Source organism: Prionailurus bengalensis, chromosome C1, assembly GCF_016509475.1.
Source record: "Prionailurus bengalensis isolate Pbe53 chromosome C1, Fcat_Pben_1.1_paternal_pri, whole genome shotgun sequence".
Taxonomy (NCBI): domain Eukaryota; kingdom Metazoa; phylum Chordata; class Mammalia; order Carnivora; family Felidae; genus Prionailurus; species Prionailurus bengalensis.
In genome coordinates this window covers 98,222,965-98,245,804 of record NC_057345.1, presented here as the reverse complement: position 1 = coordinate 98,245,804, position 22,840 = coordinate 98,222,965, and the positions used below count along the sequence as shown (strand labels likewise).

Below are 22,840 nucleotides of genomic sequence, written 5' to 3'. Positions count from 1 at the left end.
TCCAATATGAATCAGCTTGAATATACCCTTACCTCTTACTTGCCTACCCCTGCATTGTACTGAGATAATGAAGGTGGAGAAAACATTGAGTTCAGCTACTAGAATTTTGGGGATTGTTACAGCAGTTAGCCTGCTCTAGTATATATTCCAAAATTTTGTTAAATTCTTTTAAAGTATACTGTATGTAAAAATAAAATAAAATAAAATAAAATAAAGTATACTGTATGTATATACATATATGTACCTATAGATGCATGTAACTTTGAGATATGGTTTCTATATTAGTTAAAACTGCACTTGGCTGTGGAGATGATGGAGGGCACCTGTGATGAGTGCTCGGTGTTGTATATACGTGTTGAATTATTAAATTCTACAGCTGAAACTAATATTACACTCTGTGTTAACTGACTGATATTTAAATAAAAACTCGAAAGAAGAAAAACACAGCTGAGCGTTACCAGAAAACTTTTTTTTAAGTTTATTTATTTTGAGAGAGAGAGAGAGAGGATGAGTAGGGGAGGAGCAGAGAGGAGGAGTGGTACAGAGGGTCAGAAGCAGGCTCTGTGCTGACAGCAGAGAGCCTGATGCGGGGCTCAAGCTCACGAACTGTGAGATCATGACTTGAACCAAAGTCAGACACTTAACTGACTGAGCCACCCAGGTGTACCAAAAACATTTTTTTTAATGTTTATTTATTTATTTTGAGAGAGTGAGCAGGAGCAGGAGTGGGAGCAGGGGAGGGGCAATGAGAAAAGGAGACAAAATCCCAAGCAGGCTCAGAGCTGAGAGTGCAGAGTCTGATGTGTGCCTTGATCTGATCTCATAGACTGTGAGATCATGACCTGAATTGAAATCAAAAGTCAGGTGCTCAACCGACTGAGCCAATTAGGCGACCCATCAGAAAAGTTTCTTAAAACAAGAAAGAGGTTTGTTTGCTTTACACGTCTGTTGGCAGGTGGTACCAGGGCTGATGTTGGGAGTTTAAGGACATGGTCAAAGAAACAAGCATCTTCTGTCTTCCTGTATTCCTTTCTTGCTAATGGATGCTGTGCAACAGATATTTTATACATTCCAAGCAGGAAGGAGGAAAAGGAAGACGCAGCAGCTGACTTCCACTTCAATCTCATTAGCCAGAAGTGAGTCACATGGTCACAGTCAGCAACAAGATGGCCTGGGAGCATAAGCTTTTATGTAAGAGTAGCAAGCAGTGTTGGTTGAGTGAGCCAAACTACTGTATCTGCTATTACTTCCGTTTTAGATTTTAACAACTGTAAACGAACAAGATTTTAAAGAGCTAGCAACAGAAAATTTTCAAAGTTGTTAAAGTAGCTGTTAGAAAATCTGCGAGGCAGAAGCCAGGTAAGAAGAAAATTTAGTGGACTGTATTATACTATATTATGGATTATATATATTATATATATATAATATATATATGTGGATATATGTGTGTGTGTGTGTGTGTGTGGAGATTACTTAAAAAAAGTTACATGGCATCTATTAAAATTTTTGTGCCATATGTGTCTATACCTAACACAAATCAATCAATATCTATCTTTCTAGCCAGGTAGCTATCTATCTGATTTGTGCTTCCATTTACAACTACTAATATCTGAAGTTAATTAGACCTATGTTTCTCAAGCATGGCAAAATCATACAGTATAGAGAGTGATTATATGCCCTGGTTTTCCCAGGACAATCACAGAGTAATTATTAATAGCATCCCCATTCATTCTCAAGTGTTTTGGTTTAGATGATACTTTTTTTTTTTTTTTTTTTTTTTTTTTGAGAGGGAGAGAGAAAGTGAGCACACAGGGAAGGGGCAGAAGGAATGGGAGAGAAGATCTTAAGCAGGTTCCACGCCAAGTGCCCAACACGGGGCTTGATCTCTCGACTGTGAGATCGTGACCTGAGCCCAAATCAAAAGAGGGGAGAGGGGCTTGAGGGAGAGGAAGGTGGCAAGTAGGGACTCTTGCTCCTTGGTGCTCAAGAAATGTTTGGGCATTACTTATTGCCATAAAAAAGGCAAAATTTCTGTAGACTGGGAACTCCCAATTCCTCCCTTTTCTTTCCTTCTTCTCATTCAACTTTGATACAGTTGTTTCTTTTGTTCTTGATAAGAATGGCTAACGGTGGGGGCAGAGTGCACCTGGGTGGCTCAGTTAGGTTAAGCATCTGACTTTGGCTCCAGTCATGATCTCACGGTTTGTGAGTTCAAGCCCTGTGTCGAGCTCTGCACTGACAGCTCAGAGCCTGGAGCCTGCTTCGAAATCTGTGACTCCCTCTCTCTCTGCCCCTCTCCTGCTCACGCTCTGTCTCTCTCTGACTCTTAAAAAATAAATGGTAAAAAAAAAAAAAAAAGAATGGCTCACAGGGACACCTGGCTGGCTTAGTTGGCAGAGTGTGCCACTCTTGAGTTCAAGGTCCTGAGTTTAAACCCCACATTGGGCCTAGAGCTTACTTTAAAAAAAAAAAGAAAAAAAAAAAAAAAAAAGAATGGCTGAGAGAATTTACAGCGATTTAGGCATAGTTGGGGATAGGTGTGGTGGTGGAGGGCATTGAATGAGCTTCCATTTTTTTTTTTTAATTTTTTTTTAACGTTTATTTATTTATTTATTTATTTATTTATTTTTAATTTTTTTTCAATGTTTTTATTTATTTTTGGGACAGAGAGAGACAGAGCATGAATGGGGGAGGGGCAGAGAGAGAGGGAGACACAGCATCGGAAACAGGCTCCAGGCTCTGAGCCATCAGCCCAGAGCCCGACGCGGGGCTTGAACTCACGGACCGCAAGATCGTGACCTGGCTGAAGTCGGCCGCTTAACCGACTGCGCCACCCAGGCGCCCCATAACGTTTATTTATTTTTGAGACAAAGAGAGACAGAGCATGAACGGGGGAGGGGCAGAGAGAGAGGGAGACACAGAATCGGAAGCGGGCTCCAGGCTCTGAGCCATCAGCCCAGAGTGTGACGCGGGGATCGAACTCACGGACTGCGAGATCGTCACCTGAGCTGAAGTCGGACGCTCAACCGACTGAGCCACCCAGGCGGCCCGAGCTTCCATTATTATAGACATTAAAATAGGAGGGGAATCTTAGGACACTCATAAATTTGGAAGGCATTGCACAAGTCTCTTTTACTGGACTCTATTCCAAGGCACAATCAATCCACTGTACTCGTGAATCATATATATTCTTCAACAGTGTTACAACACATGTTTTTATGTCTTTGGGCACTTGCCCAATTATTTCCTTAGAAATCCCACTTCTATTTTTTTTTTTTTTTCAAATGTAGGCTCCAAACCTAGTGCAATGTAGGGCTTGAACTCATGACCCTGAGATCAAGACCTGAGCTGAGATCAAGAGTTAGATACCTAACCAACCCAGCCACCCAGGCACCCCTCTGTTTATTTTTAAAAATTTGACAAATATACATATTAGTTTTTTACACATAATGACACCTTGTTGTACCTTTTAACTTATAGTATATGGAAGTAGATTTTTTTTTCCTCGCATCTTCTACATCACAGAATAATATTTTCTTTGACCATCTGATCTGCAACAAATATCACATTTTATTTGTATAGTTTTTTGATTACCAGTATACATTAAACATTTTTCATATGTTTAATGGCCAGTTATTTTTTTTCTTCTATAATTCGTTAGTCATGCTTTTTATCTATTTCATTTTGAAGGCCTTTTTCGTCTTAATTTATAAAAGAGTTCTTTCTGTACTAGTGTAATTAGTATGATCTGTTTTACAAACTCAAGGTACAAATGCGGTAGTTACATATGTTAATTTTCTCTGTCATAGTTGAGACCTCCCCCCTGCCTTATTAGAAAAAAGTCCAGTTTTTCCCATTGTGGTTTTCCCTGATTTCCCCTGATTGTCCAAGAATTTTGAGGGGTGCTTACTTAGCCCAAAGAGTGAAAAAATTCTCTTCCATTTTTTAAAAAAGTTTTTATTTATTTTGAAAGAGAGAGAGAGAGAGAGAGAGAGGGAGGGAGGGAGAGAGTCACAAGCAGGGTCTGTGCAGCGAGGAGCCTGACACAGGGCTCAATCCCATGAGCTACAAGACTATGACCTGAGCTGAAATCAAGACTCAGATGCTCAACCGACTGAGCCACCCAGGCACCCCAAGAATTCTCTTCTAAATGTCAAATACAGAGAGAAGTAAAACTGGTGTCTACTCAAGTCTTCCTGGCCACTCACTGGACCTTTGTACATGTACATAAAGTCTCCTTAAATTCAGAACTTGGTGGGCAGAAACTGGGTCTTGGTCCCCTCTTTCCTAAGGGTACTAGGCTTCTAAGACAAACTGATTCATCCCTTCCCCCATGACTAGGCAAAACAAAGGGTAAGGCAGCTTTTGCCCATTAGGAGAGAAGTATGCCTGCACATACACGCACATACACACACACACACACACACACATACACTCCCCCCAAAAAGTTTTGTTAGCACCTTCTTGCAGGACACTGGGTGACTTCCCAATTATGTTTGCATAAGTGAGAGTCATTTTTTTAAATTAATTTTTTTAAGTTTTTTTAAAATTTATTTTGAGAGAAAGCACACAAAGTGGGGGAGGGTAGAGAGAGGGAAGATGACAGAGAGAATCCCAAACAGGCTCCACACTGTCAGTGCAGAGCCAGAAACAGGGTTCAAACTCACAAACTGTGAGATCATGACCTGAGCTGAAGTCAGATGTTTAACTGAGTGAGCCACCTAGGTGCCCCCTGAAACAGCCATTTATTTAATTGACTCTTCACAAAACAAAGAATACCAAATTCATCTGATGAAAATTTTTTTTATTTTTAGATTTTTAAAAATGTTTTATTTATTTTTGAGAGAGAGAGAGAGAGAGAGAGAGCGTGAGCAGGGGAGGGGCGGAGAGACAAGGAGCTGTTGACACAGAGCTCGATGTGGGGCTCGAACCCACAAACTGTGAGATCATGACCTGAGCCGAGGTCAGACGCTTAACTTACTGAGCCACCCAGGCACCCCTATATTTTTTTTTATTTTTTAAAGTTTATTTTTGAGAGAGAGAGAGAAGGAGAGAGAGAAATATAGAGAGAGAGACCATGCACACAAGTGGGGTAGGGGCAGAGAGAGAGGGGGACAGAGGATTTGAAGCAGGCTCCACACTGACAGCAGAGAGCCTGATGTGGGGCTTGAACTCATAAACTGCGAGATTATGATGTGCACAAAGTTGGATGCTCAGCTGACTGAGCCACCCAGGCACCCCTGATGAAAATTTAAAAAACCAGCAACAAAAGGTGTTGTTAATAGGCACAAACCTAACTGTTTAGTATGTGTGTTGTGTATGTACACACACGTATACACATATATTTCCATTTGTGGATTGCTTTTTAGCCTTGTTTATCTGTTTTTGTTGGTTTTTAAGGGAGGAGGGTTATATCTACTTTAAAATTTTAAAAACATTTTAAAAACATAAAATGTTTTATGTAGTCAAACATACAGGCTCAACGTTTGTTTCTTAATTCTTCATCAAGTTTCAAAAGACCTTTCTCATCCCAAATTTATAAAAGATATTTACCCAGGGGGGCCTGGGTGGCTCAGTCAGTTAAGCATCCAACTCTTGATTTCAACTCAGATTATGATCTCACGGTTTGTGAGACTGAGCCCCATGTTGGGCTCTGTGCTAACAGCATGGAGCCTGCTTGGGATTCTTTCTCTTCCCCTTTTGCCCTAGTGCTAGCTCGTGCTCTCTCTGTCTCTCAAAATAAATAAATAAAGTTTAAAAAAAAGATATTTACCCAAACTTTCTTTTGGTACTTTAACGTTCTCGTTCTCTCACATTTAAAATATTCAAATAAATGAAATGAAATGAAATGAAATGAAGTGAAATGAAATTTTCACCTTATCCAAAGTTTACTTGGTGAAGAGTCACATAATCATCTTTTTGCTGCGTGTGACTAGCCAGTTGCAGCACAGACACCACTTATTAAGAATCTAATGCTTCCCCATGATTTGAATTTTTCTTTTATCATCCAGAGGAAGTTCCCACAGCTTATTTCAAGACTTTATGACTGTTTTCACCCCAGTCAGCCACTTTTCCCTCACTCTTAGCAGACAACTCTTTGCAAGTAATTAAGTCTATCAAAAACTCCTTCAACTCTATCACAACTCTACTCTTCATATGAACGTAGACCATTGCTTATTTCTAGAACAAGGCTTGGCAAACACTTTCCGTAAGGGGACAGATAGTAAATATTTATTTTTTAAAGTTTATTTATTTTTTTTAAGTAATCTCTACACCCAAAGTTGGGCTCAAAGTCACAACCCCAAGATCAAGAGCTGCACTCTCTTCTGACTGAGCCAGGCAGGTGCCCCAGATTTTTAATTTTTTAAAAAATTTATCAGATAGTAAATATCTTATTTTATTTATTTTTTCAGATAATAAATATTGTAGATTTTGAAGGCCAAGAGGTGAAATCAAGTATATTATATAGCTATTTATATATTTAAATACACCTACATATATTATGCAGTCATACACACACACACACACACACACACACACACCTGCCAACGAGAAGAAGGGAATTTGTTTTTAATTAAAAAAATTTTTTTAGGGGACGCCTGGGTGGCTCAGTCGGTTGAGCGTCCAACTTCGGCTCAGGTCAAGATCTTGCCGTTCATGACTTCCAGGCCCGCATCAAGCTCTGTGCTGACGGCTCAGAGCCCAGAGCCTGCTTCGTATTCTGTGCCTCCCTCTCTCTCTGCACCTTCCCCCCTCATGCTCTGTCTCTCTCTGTCTCTCAAAAAATGAATAAACGTTTAAAAAAATAAAAAAAAAATTTTTTTTTTTAGGAGTAACATTTTACTTAATTGGGGCTCAAATCATTTGCAAATATCCATCAGTTAAAACCATTCTTCCCTCCAGCGGCCATGCAGAAATGGATTTGGCCCTGACCTTTGACATCTTCATTTGGTCCTTAAATGGAAAACTGCTCCTGAGAGTCCCTCCTACCCCCAAGGTCAGTTCCAGACTTCTATTCTTTTGGGCTCTTCAGACACATTAGACATAAATCTATTTAGCAATTCTATTCCAATCCCAAACAGCTTTCTAAACTCCTCCTTTCAGTGATTAATTTGTATATTTACATAATAAAAAAGCCCTTTTGAGGCCAAAGGAAATATAAAAGTAATTTAAATAGGCTGCAAATCCTGTTTGACCACAGTATATTTACAACCAAAGGAAGTTATAAAGTACATCCTCCAGTAAATCCACACATTTCTGTGACAAATGTAATACAAAATATTTTCAAAAGTTAAAAAAATCGTTTATAGTTGGTTTCAGAAAACAGACATAATTATGTATTCATCAGCTTGCTTTTACTTTTTCCATTTTCTTTTTCTTATTATTAACTTTTGGTATCTCTTGAGGATGGTGACTCATTAACACAATAATGTGCTAGGTAGTTAGAAAAAGCCGTCCTTTCACAAATAAAACTTCATATATCTAAAATACATACTACCAGGGCACCTGGGTGGCTCAGTCAGTTAAATGTCCAACTCTTGGTTTCAGCTCAGGTCATGTTGAAGCCCCGAGTTGGGCTCCGCAGCTAGCAGCGTGAAACCTGCTTGAGATTCTCTCTCTCCCTCTCTTTCTGCCCCTCCCATGCTCACACTGTCTCTGTCTGTCTCAAAATAAATAAATAGCTTAAAATATATATATATACTACCAATGGAGTGTTTATTATAGGAACATCCCATGGACTATATGGGAAAGTGCTCCTGGAGACCTGAGCTCAAATTCTGATGCTAAAACTAACCCAGGACTCATTTTTGTCAACTGTTTAATCACTGCTAATTTCAATTTTTTTATTTTACCTTTAAAAAAATTTTGGAGGTGTGCCTGGGTGGCTTCGGCAGCTAAGCACCCAACTCTTGATTTTGGCTTAGGTTATGATCTCATGGATCCATGGGTTCGGAGCCCCATGTTGGGCTGTGTGCTGACAGTGAGGAGCTTGCTTGGGATTTTCTCACTCCCCCTCTCTCTGCCCCTTCCTTTCTCTCTCTCTCTCTCAAAATAAATAAACATTAAAAAAAAAAAGGTTTAAAAAATTTTCGGACATAATCTAAAGCATACAGAAAAGGTATAAGTATAGCACAAAAAACTTTTTTTTCCCCCCGGATCATTTGAGAGCAAACAGCAGAGATGATGATGCCCCATCATTCCCAAACCCTTCCACGTATTTCCCACAAGCAGGGATAATTCTCCTAAATAGCTACGGCACAATTATCAAAATCAAGATATTAATACCCATATATTACTACTACCTCAGATCCCATTCAGGTTTTACCAATTGTTCTAGAAATGTCTTTTGTATCAAAACAAATTTGCCATTTAACCATTAAAAAAAAAATTTTTTTTTTAACGTTTATTTATTTTTGAGCAAGAGACAGAGTGCGAGCATGGGAGGGGCAGAGAGAGAGGGAGACACAGAACCCGAAGCAGTTTCCAGGCTCCAGACTGTCAGCACAGAGCCCCACGCGGGACTCAAACTCAAGAGCCGTGAGATCATGACCTGAGCCAAAGTCAATGCTTAACTGACTGAGCCACCCAGGCGCCCTTACCATTTAATCATTTTTAAAGATACAGTTCAATGGCATTTATACATTCACATTGTTGTGCAACCATTACCACCAACCATCTCGACTTTTTCATCTTTCCAAAATGAAACTCCATACCCATGAAACAATAACTCTTCAGTTTCCCCTTCCCCTGGCCCCCAGCAACCACCATTCTGTTTATCTGTATGAATCTGACCACACTAGGTATCTCATATAAGTAGAATCATACAATATTTGCTCTTTTGTGTCTGGCTTATTTCACTTAGCATAATGCCTTCCAGGTTCATTCATGTTGTGGCATGTCAGAATTTCTTTACTTCTTAAGGCTGAATAATGTTCCGTTTTGTTTATATATTACATTTTGTTTATCCATTCACCCATCAGTGGACACTTGAGTTGTTTCCACCTTTTCAGTATTGTGAATAATGCTGCTATGAACACTGGTGTATACAAATATCTGTTCAAGTTCCTGCGTTCACTTCTTTTGGGTATACACTCAGAAGTAACATCGTTGGATCACATTAAAATTCTAATTTTCTGAGGAACCGCCAGAATGTTTTCAAGAGTGCCTGTACCATTCTACATTCCCACCAGCAATACACAAAGGTTCCGATTGTTCTACATCATTAGCAACACTTATGTTCTGTTTTGTTTAGTTTTTTCAATAACAGTCATCCTAATACATATGAAGTGGTAGCTCCTTGTGGTTTCGGTGTTTTTTGTTTTGTTTTGTTTTGTTTTGTTTTCCATTGTAGTTTGATTTGCATTTTGTCATGTCTTTTTAATCACATTCAATCTGGAATAATTCCTCAGTCTCTCCTTGACATTCATGACCTAGACACTATTCTTTGTTGTTCCCCCAAATGAATAGTGGCTCAAATGGAAGTTTAATTATCACTCCCATAAATTCCAAAGCCAATGTTCCTACTAGGTAGTGATTCAAGAATCCAGGCTCCTTCCGTCTTGTGTCTTTGCCATCTTCTTATGTGGTTTCCAAATGACCTTGAAACTTTATTTTAAAAATTTTTAAGTGTTTATTTATTTTTGAGACAAAGACAGAGTGTGAGTGAAGGAGGGTCAGAGAGAGAGGGAGACATAGAACGTGGAGCAGGCTCCAGGCTCCAAGCTGTCAGCAAGAGCCCAATGTAGGGCTTGAACCCATGGACTGCGAGATCATGACCTGAGCTGAAGTCAGACGCTTAACCAACTGAGCCACTCAGGCACCCCTGGATTCATGGTTTTCTATTTTATTCAGTGAGTTATGATCTGTTACTATCATTATTTATTCTGATATTCAAATTGTTCCAGAGTTGGCTATTGGCAGCTCATTTAAGTTGGCTTCTTTGATCTTTGAACATGTTGCCACCAGTCTGTGAGGACTTCCTTACTTCCTACAACAAGATATTTCAGACTCATCTTGTATTTTCCCTGTCTTAGCCTTAGAATCATCCATTTTACCAAGGAGTGCTAGTTCTTTCTAAAAGAGAAGAGCATTTAAAAGCCAAGATCTGCGGTGTCCTAAGAGTATTTGTTGCTGTTGGGGTATTGTTGTTCCCAAGCCTTTCTGTGGGTAGGCCTGAGGAATACATGTATTTATATCACACACACACACACACACACATATGCATATATATACATATATATATATATATATATATATACACACGAGGGGTGGCAGAATATGCCACCCCCAAATATGCCACTTTGTTACAAGGATTATTTTGAGCAAAAGGCAGTTAAAAAAACAGCAGGTGCAGGAAGCGTGCTGTGATCCCTCCCTTTTCTTCCTGAAAGCAGGAGATGAAACTCCCATGTGAAAGATGCCTTCCCTATTTGAGAAACAACATTCTTATCATCAGAGATGGGGGGTTGAGGCTGAGAGAATTCTTTATAAACAGACCTTGTTAAGTCCCTGTGTGCCCTGTTGTGTGCTTGGCTCCTGGCGGGGAGCTGGGCTAGCCCGGGGGCAGCAGTGGGCTTGGTCCTTCGTGCCCACATTGGACCCGTTCCTGGGGCTCTGGGGCGCATGTCTGATGTTGCCTCTACCTCCTCCTCTCCCTCAGGAGGCTCCAAAACCCCGAACTTGTCCTTGTTCTTACAGCTGACTGTGAAACCTCAGGGCCTCAGTGCGGATGGCAACATCAGGGCTGAGCTAACTGGCTCTCTGGACAAGAATGAAGTAAAGATCTTAGACCAGTTTTAAAAGAGGAAAGAAATTTAGAAACGCTGCTGATTATGGACTTGATGCTCGTCTCTTCCACCAAGCTTTCATAAGCTTTAGAAATTATATCATGAAGTCTCATTCCCTGGATGTGGACATTCGCATTATTTTGAATGATATTGCTTTAGTGTAGCTCATGTAGATGATATATTTCCATTTTTGTGGAGACATGCGAAACAGATATTGCCTGTGTTAGAATGTAAGGATGATCTATGTCAAATAAGTGACTTGAGAATATCACCTAACTGGTACCCAGAAGCCAGAGCCATATAAATTTTTTTTTCAACATTTATTTATTTTTGGGACAGAGAGAGACAGAGCATGAACGGGGGAGGGGCAGAGAGAGAGGGAGACACAGAATCGGAAACAGGCTCCAGGCTCTGAGCCATCAGCCCAGAGCCTGACGCGGGGCTCGAACTCACGGACCGTGAGATCATGACCTGGCTGAAGTCAGACGCTTAACCGACTGCGCCACCCGGGTGCCCCTACCAGAGCCATATAGTAGAAGATAATATTCCATTCAGACCCCACAAACAGTGGAAAGATTTACCAATCCAGAAATACTTGTTACCAAAGTATGGCATGTAAACGGAAATAGATATAATCCCTGTTCTCATGGAATTTATTAAGAGAGACAAATATCAAGGCACCTGGGCTCAGTCAGTAGATAGAGCACGTGACTCTTGATCTCAGGGTTTCGAGTTCAAGCCCACGTTGGGTATAGAGCCTACCTTAAAAAAAAAACAACTTAAAAAAGAAAGAGACAGATATTAATCAGATAATCATGCTAATGAATACATTATTGCAAACTGAAAACTTAACGACAAAAGGAAATATTTGTACTTTATAGCTGTTGGTCTGTATTCCAAACTCTTCCCATGTATTAATCACATAAAATAACTTACTATATGAAATGTAATGGGTATATAGTTTTACTATGCCCACCAGATTTTACCCATTTGCATATAATGAAACTTAGGCAGAGAGAAGTTAGTAACTTGTCCAAGGCCACACAGCTAATAAGTGGTAGAGCTGGAATTCAAACCCAGATAGTTTGGCCCCTGCTTCTAACCATTATACTACACTGCTTCTCACAGTAGCTCTGAAGGAAAGAAACAGGGATCTGTGAGAACATCTAAGAAAGAAAACTGACTTAAAGTTTATTTAAGTAATCCCTACAGCCAACATGGGGGTTGAACCCATGACCCTGAGATCAAGAGTCGCATGCTCTTCCAACTGAGCCAGCCAGGTGCCCCAGTAAGGAAACTGATTTAGACAGAAGCCTTCTGAGGAAGCACTGCTTGAGCTGTGACCCCAAGTTTGAGTAGGAATTAACTCTGCAGAGTGGATGGTGGTGGTAAGGGAAATGATCATTCAAGCTTGAGGCCATAATGTACTAAGTCCCTGAGGCAAGATGGAACAAGGCACAGTGAAGAAACTGAAAGGCCAGTGTAGCTAAGCTGTAAAAAGCAAGGGGGAAGTGGGATATTATGTGGCTAAAGATGTAGTCCAGGTCAAAGGAAAGGTCTCATAGGCCCTTAAAATTTTTTTCATCCTAAAAGCAAGGGAAACTCATGGAGATGTGTATTCAGAAAGCAGGGATCAGTTTTCCTTTGAAAAGATTACTCTTACGACAGTTTAGACAGTGGGTTGCAAAGGAGTCACAAGAGCATGTGGAGATGAGGGGAGTGGTATCTTGAGGGTGGAAAGTTGATTTAGGGTGGTGACAATGGAAATAGAGACAAATGGAAGGATTTGGAGAAATATTTAGAAAGTCAAGTTGACAGGACTGGGTAATATATAGATTGGATATAAGGGGTAAGAAGTTGTAGGTTTCAAGTTGTAGGTTTCCACTCTTATATCTGTCAGTAAAATCAGTTAATTTATCTTCTAAATGTCTTTCTTTCTAGTACAACTAAGTGAATGGTAACCCCATGAGATAGGGACTGTGGAAGAAGATGAAGAGGTTTAGGGAGGAGATTATTGAGTCTTCAACATGCTGAATTTGAGGTGCCTTTGAGACATTTACGTGGATATATTAAATAGGCAGTTGTCAAGATGGATCTAGACTTCAAAGGTTAGACCTGGGCTGAAGTTATACACTGAGGAACTATCACTGCATGTCCGGCAAATAAAGCTGCAGCATAGATGAGTTTGCCTTGGGGGTGAAGAAAACCGACTGAGAAGATAAGGGGGTCTAGCGTTAGTATTTGAGGAAGTCTAACAAGAGTAAGGAGTGCAGGAAAGGGCTACCTTAGTAGGCCTGGATGGCTTAAACCCCATCCTTTCCCAAGAAAGGCCTGTCTTTGGTCAAACTGGCACTTGACTGACTCCTGGGAGATAGTATCTGAGTCCTTGGTATACTCTGCCTAGTAAGAGTGTTTCGTATGCTTGCGGCCTGGGCCATGTGTATCAGTTTGACCTCAGTAGGCTGGAGACCGAGTAGTTGGGATCAGTTAGGTGGGTGCTCCATGCTTAAGTGATAGATCCCAAATAAAAACCCTGTACACCAAGGCTCGGGTGAGTTTTCCTGTTTGGCAACATGTGTGTTGCTGGGAGAATTAATGCCTGTGCAATTCCACTGAAAGGGGACACCTGAGACCTTATGCCTCTTAACCTTTCCTCTTACACTTTACCCATCTACCTTTTCTCTCTGATTTTAATTTATCATTTCACTGTAATAAACCATAACCATGAGTATAATAGCTTTTCTGAGTCTGTGAATTCTTCTTGACTGGTCGTGGGGACCTCTGATAAGGTCTGCAAAAGAGAGACAACAGTCTAAGAGGTAGTGGCAAATCAGAGGAGTGTGGTGTCATGAAAGCCAAGAAACTTAAGGGATTCCAGAAGGGAAGGCCAGCAGTGTTACATCCCACTGAGAAGACGAGTAACGTCAGGGATTAAAATACGTCTGAAGGATTTTAAAACGTGGAAGTCATTGATGACCTTATCAAGAGCTGTTTTGGTGGTGACAGGAGTGGATTGAGGAATGAGTAGGATGTGAGGAGAGACCTTTAGAGAAACAAACTGTGACTTGAAAAAAGATTACATGTTGGGGCGCCTGGGTGGCGCAGTCGGTTAAGTGTCCGACTTCAGCCAGGTCACGATCTCGTGGTCCGTGAGTTCGAGCCCCGCGTCAGGCTCTGGGCTGATGGCTCGGAGCCTGGAGCCTGTTTCCGATTCTGTGTCTCCCTCTCTCTCTGCCCCTCCCCCGTTCATGCTCTGTCTCTCTCTGTCCCAAAAATAAATAAACGTTGGAAAACAAAATTAAAAAAAAAAAAGAAAAAAGATTACATGTTAATTCCACCTGTGTTTATAGTAGCAAAATACGTCAAATTAGGTTATCTAATAAGGTAATAGGAACGCTTCACATTTACTTACTAAAAACTTTTACAGTGGGTATACTTGCTGAATCAGCAATTTTATTTTTAGGAATATTCAGGAGACATGATTACAGACATGCAAAGAATTATGCATCATAATGTTTATCACAATATTGTTTGTAATAGAAAAAATGAAAACCATATTGTGTAACAACAGCTAACATATTACAGTACACTCAAGTGATATCTATTTATTGACTAATTTGGGATGTATTTTATTGGTTGCAAGAATTAGAGATTATGTGGAAAGTACTTTGTAAATTATAAACTCCTGTTTAAATGTCATGTTTGTCACTGGTATTACTAATGTGCTCCTGGAAGGCCTGAGAAATATAGAAAAACCAAGAGCTGGCAATCAGGCTCAACTCTGCCGACTGTCTCCCCTTTCCTGCTATTAATGGTTCTCAAATTCATTTAGACAACACAGAGTTTGGAAGTCAGAGTGCACTTTGAACATCATGAAATGCTGACAAGTGATTATTTTTTTCTATGATTTCAATTATCCTTAGCCTTATGATTAGATCATTCACAAATCTGTGCTGATGGTATATCTCCTCTACTTCAATCCTTCTAATAAGTTGACAAAAACACCACTACCAATCATAATATACAGTTCTACAGTTTTGTGTGTTTTTGAATACCTGTTTAAAGACAATCCTGAGGGGCACCTGGGTGGCTCAGTTGGTTAAGCGTCCAACTCTTGGGTTTGGCTCAGGTCATGATCTCACAGGTTGTGAGTTCAAGCCCTGCATTGGGCTGTGCGGGAAACATGGAGCCTGCTTGGGATTTCCCTCTCCCTCTCTTTCTGCCCCTCCCTGGCTTGTGCTCTGTCTCTCTCAAAAAATGAATAAACATAAAAAAAATAAAGACAATCCTGATTATAACTTAGTCTTACTTAGATAGAAAGGATTCAAAAGCAGAGTTTAACTTGCTTTTTTGTCATGTTGACTTTTTAAAAACATTTTTTTAATGTTTGTTTATTATTGAGAGACAGAGCAGGAGCAGAGAGGGGGCAGAGACAGAGGGAGACAGAGGGAGACACAGAATCCAAAGCAGGCTCCAAGCTGTTAGCACAGAGCCTGACATGGGGCTCAAACTCACAAACTGCGAGATCACACCCTGAGCTGAAGTCGGACACTTAAGTGACTGAGTCACCCAGGCGCCCCAGTCATGTTGACTTTTAAAAGCATCTAATTTTACAGATAATTGATAAAATGTGAGAAGTGTTAAATATTCTTTGACATTATACATAAACCACACTAAAATGCTTTTCATTAAAGTAAAAGGCAATATTTTAGATACAGGGAATTTCAAATGACATAGTTAAGACCAAAAAGATAAACTGGACATTGCTATCTTATCTTCTATAGCCTAATGAACACAAACTGGAAGACAGGTGAGTCTTTCTCAGTTCTAGGAGACAGTGAAGACATTTCCTCAGTATTGAAATATAATAATATAACCAGTTATATAAATCGAAATATAAAAGCGATCTCCTATAGGTTTTGAGTTGGCATTCACTGTCTTTGTGAAAAGTCGAACATTACTAATCAAGTGTAGTTATACCTTTGAAGGGAAAGCAGTACTAGCACTTGCTGAGCTGGAATTACTACCAAAATTTAAAAAGGTGATTGTATTAATTTAACTATAAGCCAGTTTTATTTAAATCAGGACTATCCAACAAAAATATTCTATCAGCCATTCAAGATCAGAATTCTAGTGTATGAGATCAGTTTTTTTTTTAAGCTCTGTACCCAACATGGGAATTGAAATCAGAACCCCAAGATCAAGAGTTGCATGCTCTACCAACTGAGCCAGCCAAGCACCCTTGCATGAGATCAATTTAAATATGTTACTCATAGGGGTGCTTGTGTGGCTTAGTTGGTTAAATGTCGACTCTTGATTTCAGTTCAGGTCATGATCTCTTACTTTGTGAGTTCCAGCCCTGCAGCGGACTCTGCACTGTGAGTGCAGAGCTTGGGATTCTCTCTCCTCTAGCTCTGCTTCCTCCACCTCCTGGCTTCCACATGTGTGTGCTCTCTCTCAAAATAAATAAATAAACATTAAAAAAAAAAAGATGTTACAAATTAAAGAAGTCACGATTTCTTTTTTGTAAGAAATAAGGCAGTGGCCAACTATTACTCATTAGCAGTTTTTTTAAGGTTTACTTATTTTTGAGACACACACACACACACACACACACACACACACACACTCAGTAAAGCCTGATGTGGGGCTCTATCCCATGACCCTGGGATCACCACCAGAGCTGAAATCAAGAGTCAGATGCTTAACTGAGCCACCCAGGCATCCCTCTTTTTTGCCTTCTTAGTGCTAGCAAAGATTATTTTTGTTCCAGGGATGTACTTCTTGGTATTCTCCAAATACACCTCTCCTCAGATGATGCCTTGGTTCTTGTTGGTGTCAGTGTAAGGGAATCAGGGGCCTGACTGGTCTTCTACCCAAATAAACAATGGAAATTTCTTTCTAATGCGTATTTTCCTTTTCCTTGGTGTGGCACTGGACACACTTTTGGACAAAAATCTTACTCTTCTTGGGGCGCGTGGGTGGCTCAGTCGGTTAAGCGTCCGACTTCAGGTCACAATCTCGTGGTCCGTGAGTTCGAGCCCTGCGTCGGGCTCTGGGCTGATGGCTCAGAGCCTGGAGCCTGTTTCAGATTCTGTGTCTCCCTCTCTCTCTGACCCTCCCCCATTCATGCTCTGTCTCTCTCTGTCTCAAAAATAAATAAACGTTAAAAAAAAATCTTACTCTTCTCAACATCACCCCTTTTTATTTCTTCTTTCAATAACTGTGTTAGAAAGGTCCCTGTTCTGAAGTTGGACATCCCGCTAAGTCCAAGGACGAGCTAGGTCTAAGGTGCTTGTGCCTATGAATCTTTGTTCAGAAGTGAACTTTAAATCACAGAATTTCACCTTTAATACCTGTTGGCCTCACCCAGTCGTGAGTGTAACTACGAAATTCGAGAAATGCCCCAAATCTCAACTGCAGTTTAGTATTCCTCTGCTGGCCCTGAGGCACTCTTCTGCTCCTGCTGTTGACCATGTTTGCTCTGCCCAAGAGCTGCAGAACTGGCCCTTAAAAGTCTTTCTGCTACTCTTGGGCTACTGCCTTATTATTGCAAACCTCCTGTGCCCAGCCAGTGGATTATGCTCTCACCATCGTTCACCTATCTCATGTCCTTCACTTCTAGTGCTTTTTCTCTTTTCTGGACAACTGGAAGGTTTCTTCCACTCTGGTTACCAATAATTTTGAGGGGGGCAGGGGGTAGTTCTCCATAGCAGAGCTGCTAGGCACCTAGAGACAGATCTCTCTTTTATTTCAGAACTGTGTTTTGCTCATAATGTCACGCAAGAGAGACAGAGGTAAAAGGGAGCCTTGGCCAGGGGAATGGCTGGACACAGCCTCTACTTACACCCACTGTTCAGTTCAGCCCCTAGCATAATTTCTCTTCTTGACATTTTCTTCTGAGGTACCTTTATTTCTCCCTCTAGTTCAGTCCCCTTCAGGGATCTTTGGGTGTGCTTTTATATTCACTTCAGGGTTACTCTGTGCCAGGTACTATAAGCACTTCACAACTATTTAATTGTCAAACAACCTTAAGGTAGGTCCTACTAATAACAAATACCTTTTTTACAAATGAGGAAACTGAGGCACGTGAACCAAATTACCCCAATTATGCAGCTAGTAGGTGGTGGAACCAGGCTTCAAATTAGACACTTTGGCTGTAGGGCATACATTCAACCTCTGTGCTATGCATTCTCTCCATCAGACAGGTTTGTGCATATGGTATTTCAACCTCATGAATGTTTTCAGTTTTTCCCCTGAGATTTCTGGGCTACCATTGTAAATCAAGGAGGTACTTGGGTATTTGTTTGTGTTTGTCTGTCTATCTATCTATCTATCTATCTGCTCAATGTGGGGCTTGAACTCACGATCCCATGATCAAGAGTTACTATCTATCTATCTATCTATCTATCATCTATCTATCTACCTATCTATCTATCTATCTATCTATCTATCCACCCAATATGGGGCTTGAACTCACCACCCTGAGATCAAGAGTTACATGCTCTACTGACTGAGCCAGAAAAGCACCCCAACATGTACCAGAGTATCTGTTTAAATGTCCCCAAATACTCTATGACAGCTTAATTCCAGGCCCTGCCCTTTTAGAGCACACAGTAAATTTCATGATGAGCAAATTCCTCTCTATAAAATTATAGTTTTCAAAAACACACTAGATTTTATTAAGGGCAAGTGGTAGCAGGCATCAAAAGGTTAAGAAAAATTCAAGGAAACAACACTTCTGTTTCAGAGATTCAGCTCCATTAACTGATTTGTTCGAAGTGAATTTGGAATAAAGTCTCTATTTGCTCTTTATTGTATATGTTCCATATTTTTCACCATCTGCACAGATACCACTCAGGTCCAAACAACCAGTATTCTTCAACTATTAGTCTATTAGCAGCCTAACTGGTCTTTCTTCCACTCTGAACCCTTACACGTGATTTCTCCAGGAAGCAGCCACAGTGACTCTTCACTACTGAGTCTTTGCTCAAAACTCATCAAGACTTCCCATCTCACTCGGCATCTCACATCTAGGTTCCGAGCACTCCTTGGGTGCTCCAGCAGAGGAAATTTTTCCAAGGGGAACAAAAGTTAAGGACAGTTTTAAGGAAATTAGTCACATACGTAAAAATTAATCACATGTACACACACATATGCAGTTTTTTATGCAATGCTTACATCTATAAAAATGAAAAATGGAATTGACACCAGGCCCTCTCTTGCTAGTAATGTTATATACATCCAGGTGTACATGAACTAATCGAAAAGAAGAAAACTACCAGCGATCTCATAGACATTCCCAATAACACATTACTTTCCATGCTCAATGTTTATTTAACAAAATATAACATTTTTTGATGAATGTTGGTGTTTTAAACTGCACGGTGGTGTTTGTCAGATATAATTTAGTGTTTACTTTTCTATTGGATGTTTTTATTTATTTATTTATTTAAATGGTTATTCTATTTTTGGGAGAGCGCAAGCAGGGGAGGGGCAGAGAGAAGACAGAGGGTCTGAAGCGGCTTCTGTGCTGACAGCTGCGACCCCGATGTGGGGCTCGAACTCAGAAACCCCGAGACCACAACTGAACCAAAGTTGGAAGCTCAAGCGACTGAGCCACCCAGGTGTCCTCTCCATCGGATGGATTTAAGAGTAACACCTTAAAAATGTCAGTATTGCAAAAAGTCAGTAATTGCACTCTTTGCAACTAACACGTATGACGAAAAATTTTAGAATCAACTACTTACAAAGTTTGAGGAAATCCAAGGGCATATAAGTTTAAAACATTGAGGACCGTTTCTGTGTATGACCTGGCCCCCTTAACTTTCTCTTATGTTGTGGTACTCTCCCTTGTTCGAACCACTCAAGCCCCTCTGACTCCTTGCTGTTCCTCTAATGAGCCAAGAATCCCTGTCTGCCTCAGATCCTTTGTACTTACTGTGTTCCTCTGCCTGGAATACTCTTCTGCAAGAGAGCCACAAGTCTTGTTCATCTACCAACAGAGGCCTTCCCCAGTCATTTCTCATTTCTTCTACTCTGCTTATTTTGTCTTCATGGTATTTATCACTCCCTGGCATATATTTATTGTCAATCTTCCTCCGTTAGATTGCAAACTCCTCCAAGGCAAAGATCTTTGCTTTCTGCTGTGATCTCTAAAACACTCCCCTACTACACAGTAAGAGGTCGGTATCTGTGAGCGAATAAATGACAAATGTTTTGAGGCGGCTTATTTTTAAGGCCTTGTGCGAGCTCAGAGAATACCAGTTCCTTGGGAACACTGTCAGAAGACGAAAGCACTTCGTGATCCTAACATTAAAACAGCCGCTTGCACTGCATAAACATCTCGGGTACTTGTTTTCAAACAGAGACAAACCTTTCTGAAAGCTTCTATCATCGATATCATTAGGGCATTTGGAACGCAACTCGCGCCGGGACACTACATGGGACTCTCAGGACACAACCCTGGGTAGATCAGTGGTGGCTCCTCAAACTGACGCACATCGGAATCCGCCGAAGCGACTTTTCAACATCCATCAGCCCTCTCCCCCCACTTCCTGATGCAGGTCTGGGGTGTGGCCATGGCATCTCTGCTTTGAAAAAGCTCCTCAGTTGGTTTTCTGAAACGTAGACATCTGAGAATCAATCACCTTAAGAAGCTAAAGATAGCTGTTAGAGAGTTTCTTCCTCCCGGGGTCTTTTCAGCCTATTTCTGGCCGGCCTCCAGTTAAAAAAAAAAGCGCCCCGTTTCGCGGCTCCCCTGAGACACGATCACCCAAAGGAACGCAGCTGGTTAAGGCACCGAGCCCGAGGAGGACCGCATCTCAGAGCCAGCAGACCCTGGCGTGCGACATGTACGGCAAGTGAGGTTTGCGCCGAGACGCGCCCGCCTCTGGGGACGGCGCCGCCCGGGAGACGCTAGCTGCGAAGGGACTGGTGCCGGCCTCCTATCCACCCTTTCCCGCATTTCTCCCCGCACCAGCGCCGCGTCCGAGCTCATAACCGGCGCCGGCCAAAGGCGGTTCTGCGTCCACCGCCACTGGCTTTAAACGCTCGCAGCTAGACGAGCTGCCGCGGCGCGGACATACACGCTACGGCCGGAGGTCAGGCGGGGGGCGGGGACGACTCCCCGCCCGCGGCCCAAGTTCCCGCCTCCCTCAGGAGGACGTCCGTGCGTACGTGCGCGCGCCGCGCCCGCCCTCCTTCAGCCGCGCGACGCGAGGGCGGGGGCGCCGCGTGCGCGCGCGCTCTCGTTCGTTCGCTTGCCTGCTCGCTCTCGGCGGCCGCTCTCGCTGCGGCTGCGGCTGGGGCTGGGGGCGGCGGCGGCGGCGGCGGCGGCGCGGGCGGCTGGCGGCGCGGGGCGGTCCGGCGGGTTCAAAGAGGAAAACATGGCGGAAAACAAAGGCGGCGGCGAGGCTGAGAGCGGCGGCGGGGGCAGCGGTAGCGCGCCGGTAACTGCCGGGGCCGCCGGGCCCGCGGCGCAGGAGGCGGAGCCGCCTCTCGCCGCGGTGCTGGTGGAGGAGGAGGAGGAGGAAGGCGGCAGGGCGGGCGCGGAGAGCGGCGCGGCCGGGCCCGACGACGGGGGGGTGTCCGCGGCCTCCTCGGGCTCGGCCCCGGCTGCCTCAGCCCCTGCGGCCTCAGTGGGCCCTGGAGTTCCCGGGGGGGCGGCATCGACGCCGGCCCCAGCTCCAGCCTCGGCTCCCGCTCCGGGTCCGTCGGCGGGGCCGCCTCCTGGACCGCCAGCCTCGCTCCTGGACACCTGCGCCGTGTGTCAGCAGAGCTTGCAGAGCCGGCGTGAGGCGGAGCCCAAGCTGCTGCCCTGCCTTCACTCCTTCTGCCTGCGTTGCCTGCCGGAGCCGGAGCGCCAGCTCAGCGTGCCCATCCCGGGGGGCAGCAACGGCGACATCCAGCAAGGTGAGCGGGAGGCCCTGCCCGAGGTCTGGGCCGAAGGGGATTTGCGGGCCCGAGGAGGATCTGGGGACGGAGGTGCCCGGGCCCGGGGTTGCTCGGACCGGCGGGATCCTGAGGGGTCTGAGAGGTGGAAGACACGGCCCCGGGACAGTTTCCAGAGAAGGTGGGCCGCCGGAGATAAGGGGAGGGTGCAGGGAGGGGTGCCGGCAGCGAGAGGCTGGGGGAGGGGATACCGGCTGCAAGGGAGGTTTGGGGTGTGAGAATACGGGCCGGGAAGGCGTGGACTCCGGCCGAGCGCAGGTTCGGGGAGCTGGTGGACTCGGATAGAGAAAGGGGACCAGGTCCGGGAAGCCTCCTGCGAGGAGTGTTTTGGGAGGGAAGGCCTGTAGCCGGAGAGGTGTTGAGTAGGTAAGCGGTAAGGGCTGTGAGGACGAATTACCTTGGAGGGAAGGACTTGCCCTGTTCGAGGCTAGGGGAAAGCGGGACTAGGGACTAAAATAGAGGACGATAAAGGGTATTGAAGAGTTTAGAGCTGAGAGAAGCTGTCTGGTGGAGAGTAATTTTAGGATGACATTGGGAAGGAGGAACTCTGCAAAAGAAAATAGCCGCGAAGGGCCTGCATGTTTAGGGGAATATCCTAAGGTTTAGGGGTGAAGGAGAAATGAACTTGGAAGGGAATTGGGAGTTAGAGACAGCTGGGTTTCATTGTACGTTAATGAGCCCCTAGTGTTCCAGACTGTGTGCTAGGATTAAATAAAATACTCAGTGAGGAGCCCATTCATAGTCATATAGGGAAAACAAATACACTGCCTATAGCAGTGGAGGTGGGTGCTTGATACAGTAGTTGTGGCACATCAAGAGAAGGTCAGGGGAACTTCACTGAAAAGGAAACCCTGGAACAGGTTTCTTGAAGGGTGAGTGGCTCACTGGATTGGGGAGTTTTTACAGCACAAGGTACTTTACACATCTCTGGAGCTAAGGGTTAACTAGTCGTTATCAAACACATTAATGCTTCTGCAGTGAAACATACAAATGTTTCACCAATGGGATAGAAATAACCACCGTTCAGGGTGGGTTTTGTTGCACATTTTGGAAAACTTTAAAATTTCAAAGCTCTTGAAATTCAGAACTGTGGGAAAGGT

The 22,840-nt window shown here is 43.0% G+C and overlaps 1 protein-coding gene and 1 long non-coding RNA gene across 5 annotated transcripts in view; one reads left to right on the top strand and one right to left on the bottom strand.

Annotated features, from left to right (window-relative positions):
* The window catches only part of LOC122480976, a 45,284-nt gene extending 24,353 nt beyond the window's left edge, over nt 1-20,931 (bottom strand). The window contains exon 1 of the long non-coding RNA XR_006296717.1: nt 19,729-20,931. This is a non-coding gene — a long non-coding RNA (uncharacterized LOC122480976). The remainder of the gene's footprint in view (nt 1-19,728) is intronic.
* Nucleotides 20,932-21,041: 110 nt separating this feature from the next.
* Nucleotides 21,042-22,840, top strand: part of TRIM33 (tripartite motif containing 33) — a 131,382-nt gene continuing 129,583 nt past the window's right edge. For 3 of the 4 annotated variants that reach the window (XM_043575907.1, XM_043575906.1, XM_043575908.1), the window contains exon 1: nt 21,146-21,701. In XM_043575907.1, the coding sequence (XP_043431842.1) occupies nt 21,176-21,701 (526 nt within the window). In that variant the 5' untranslated portion in view covers nt 21,146-21,175. Of the gene's footprint in view, nt 21,702-22,840 lie in introns of all 4 variants that reach the window. The other variant, XM_043575905.1, reaches the window with a different exon arrangement.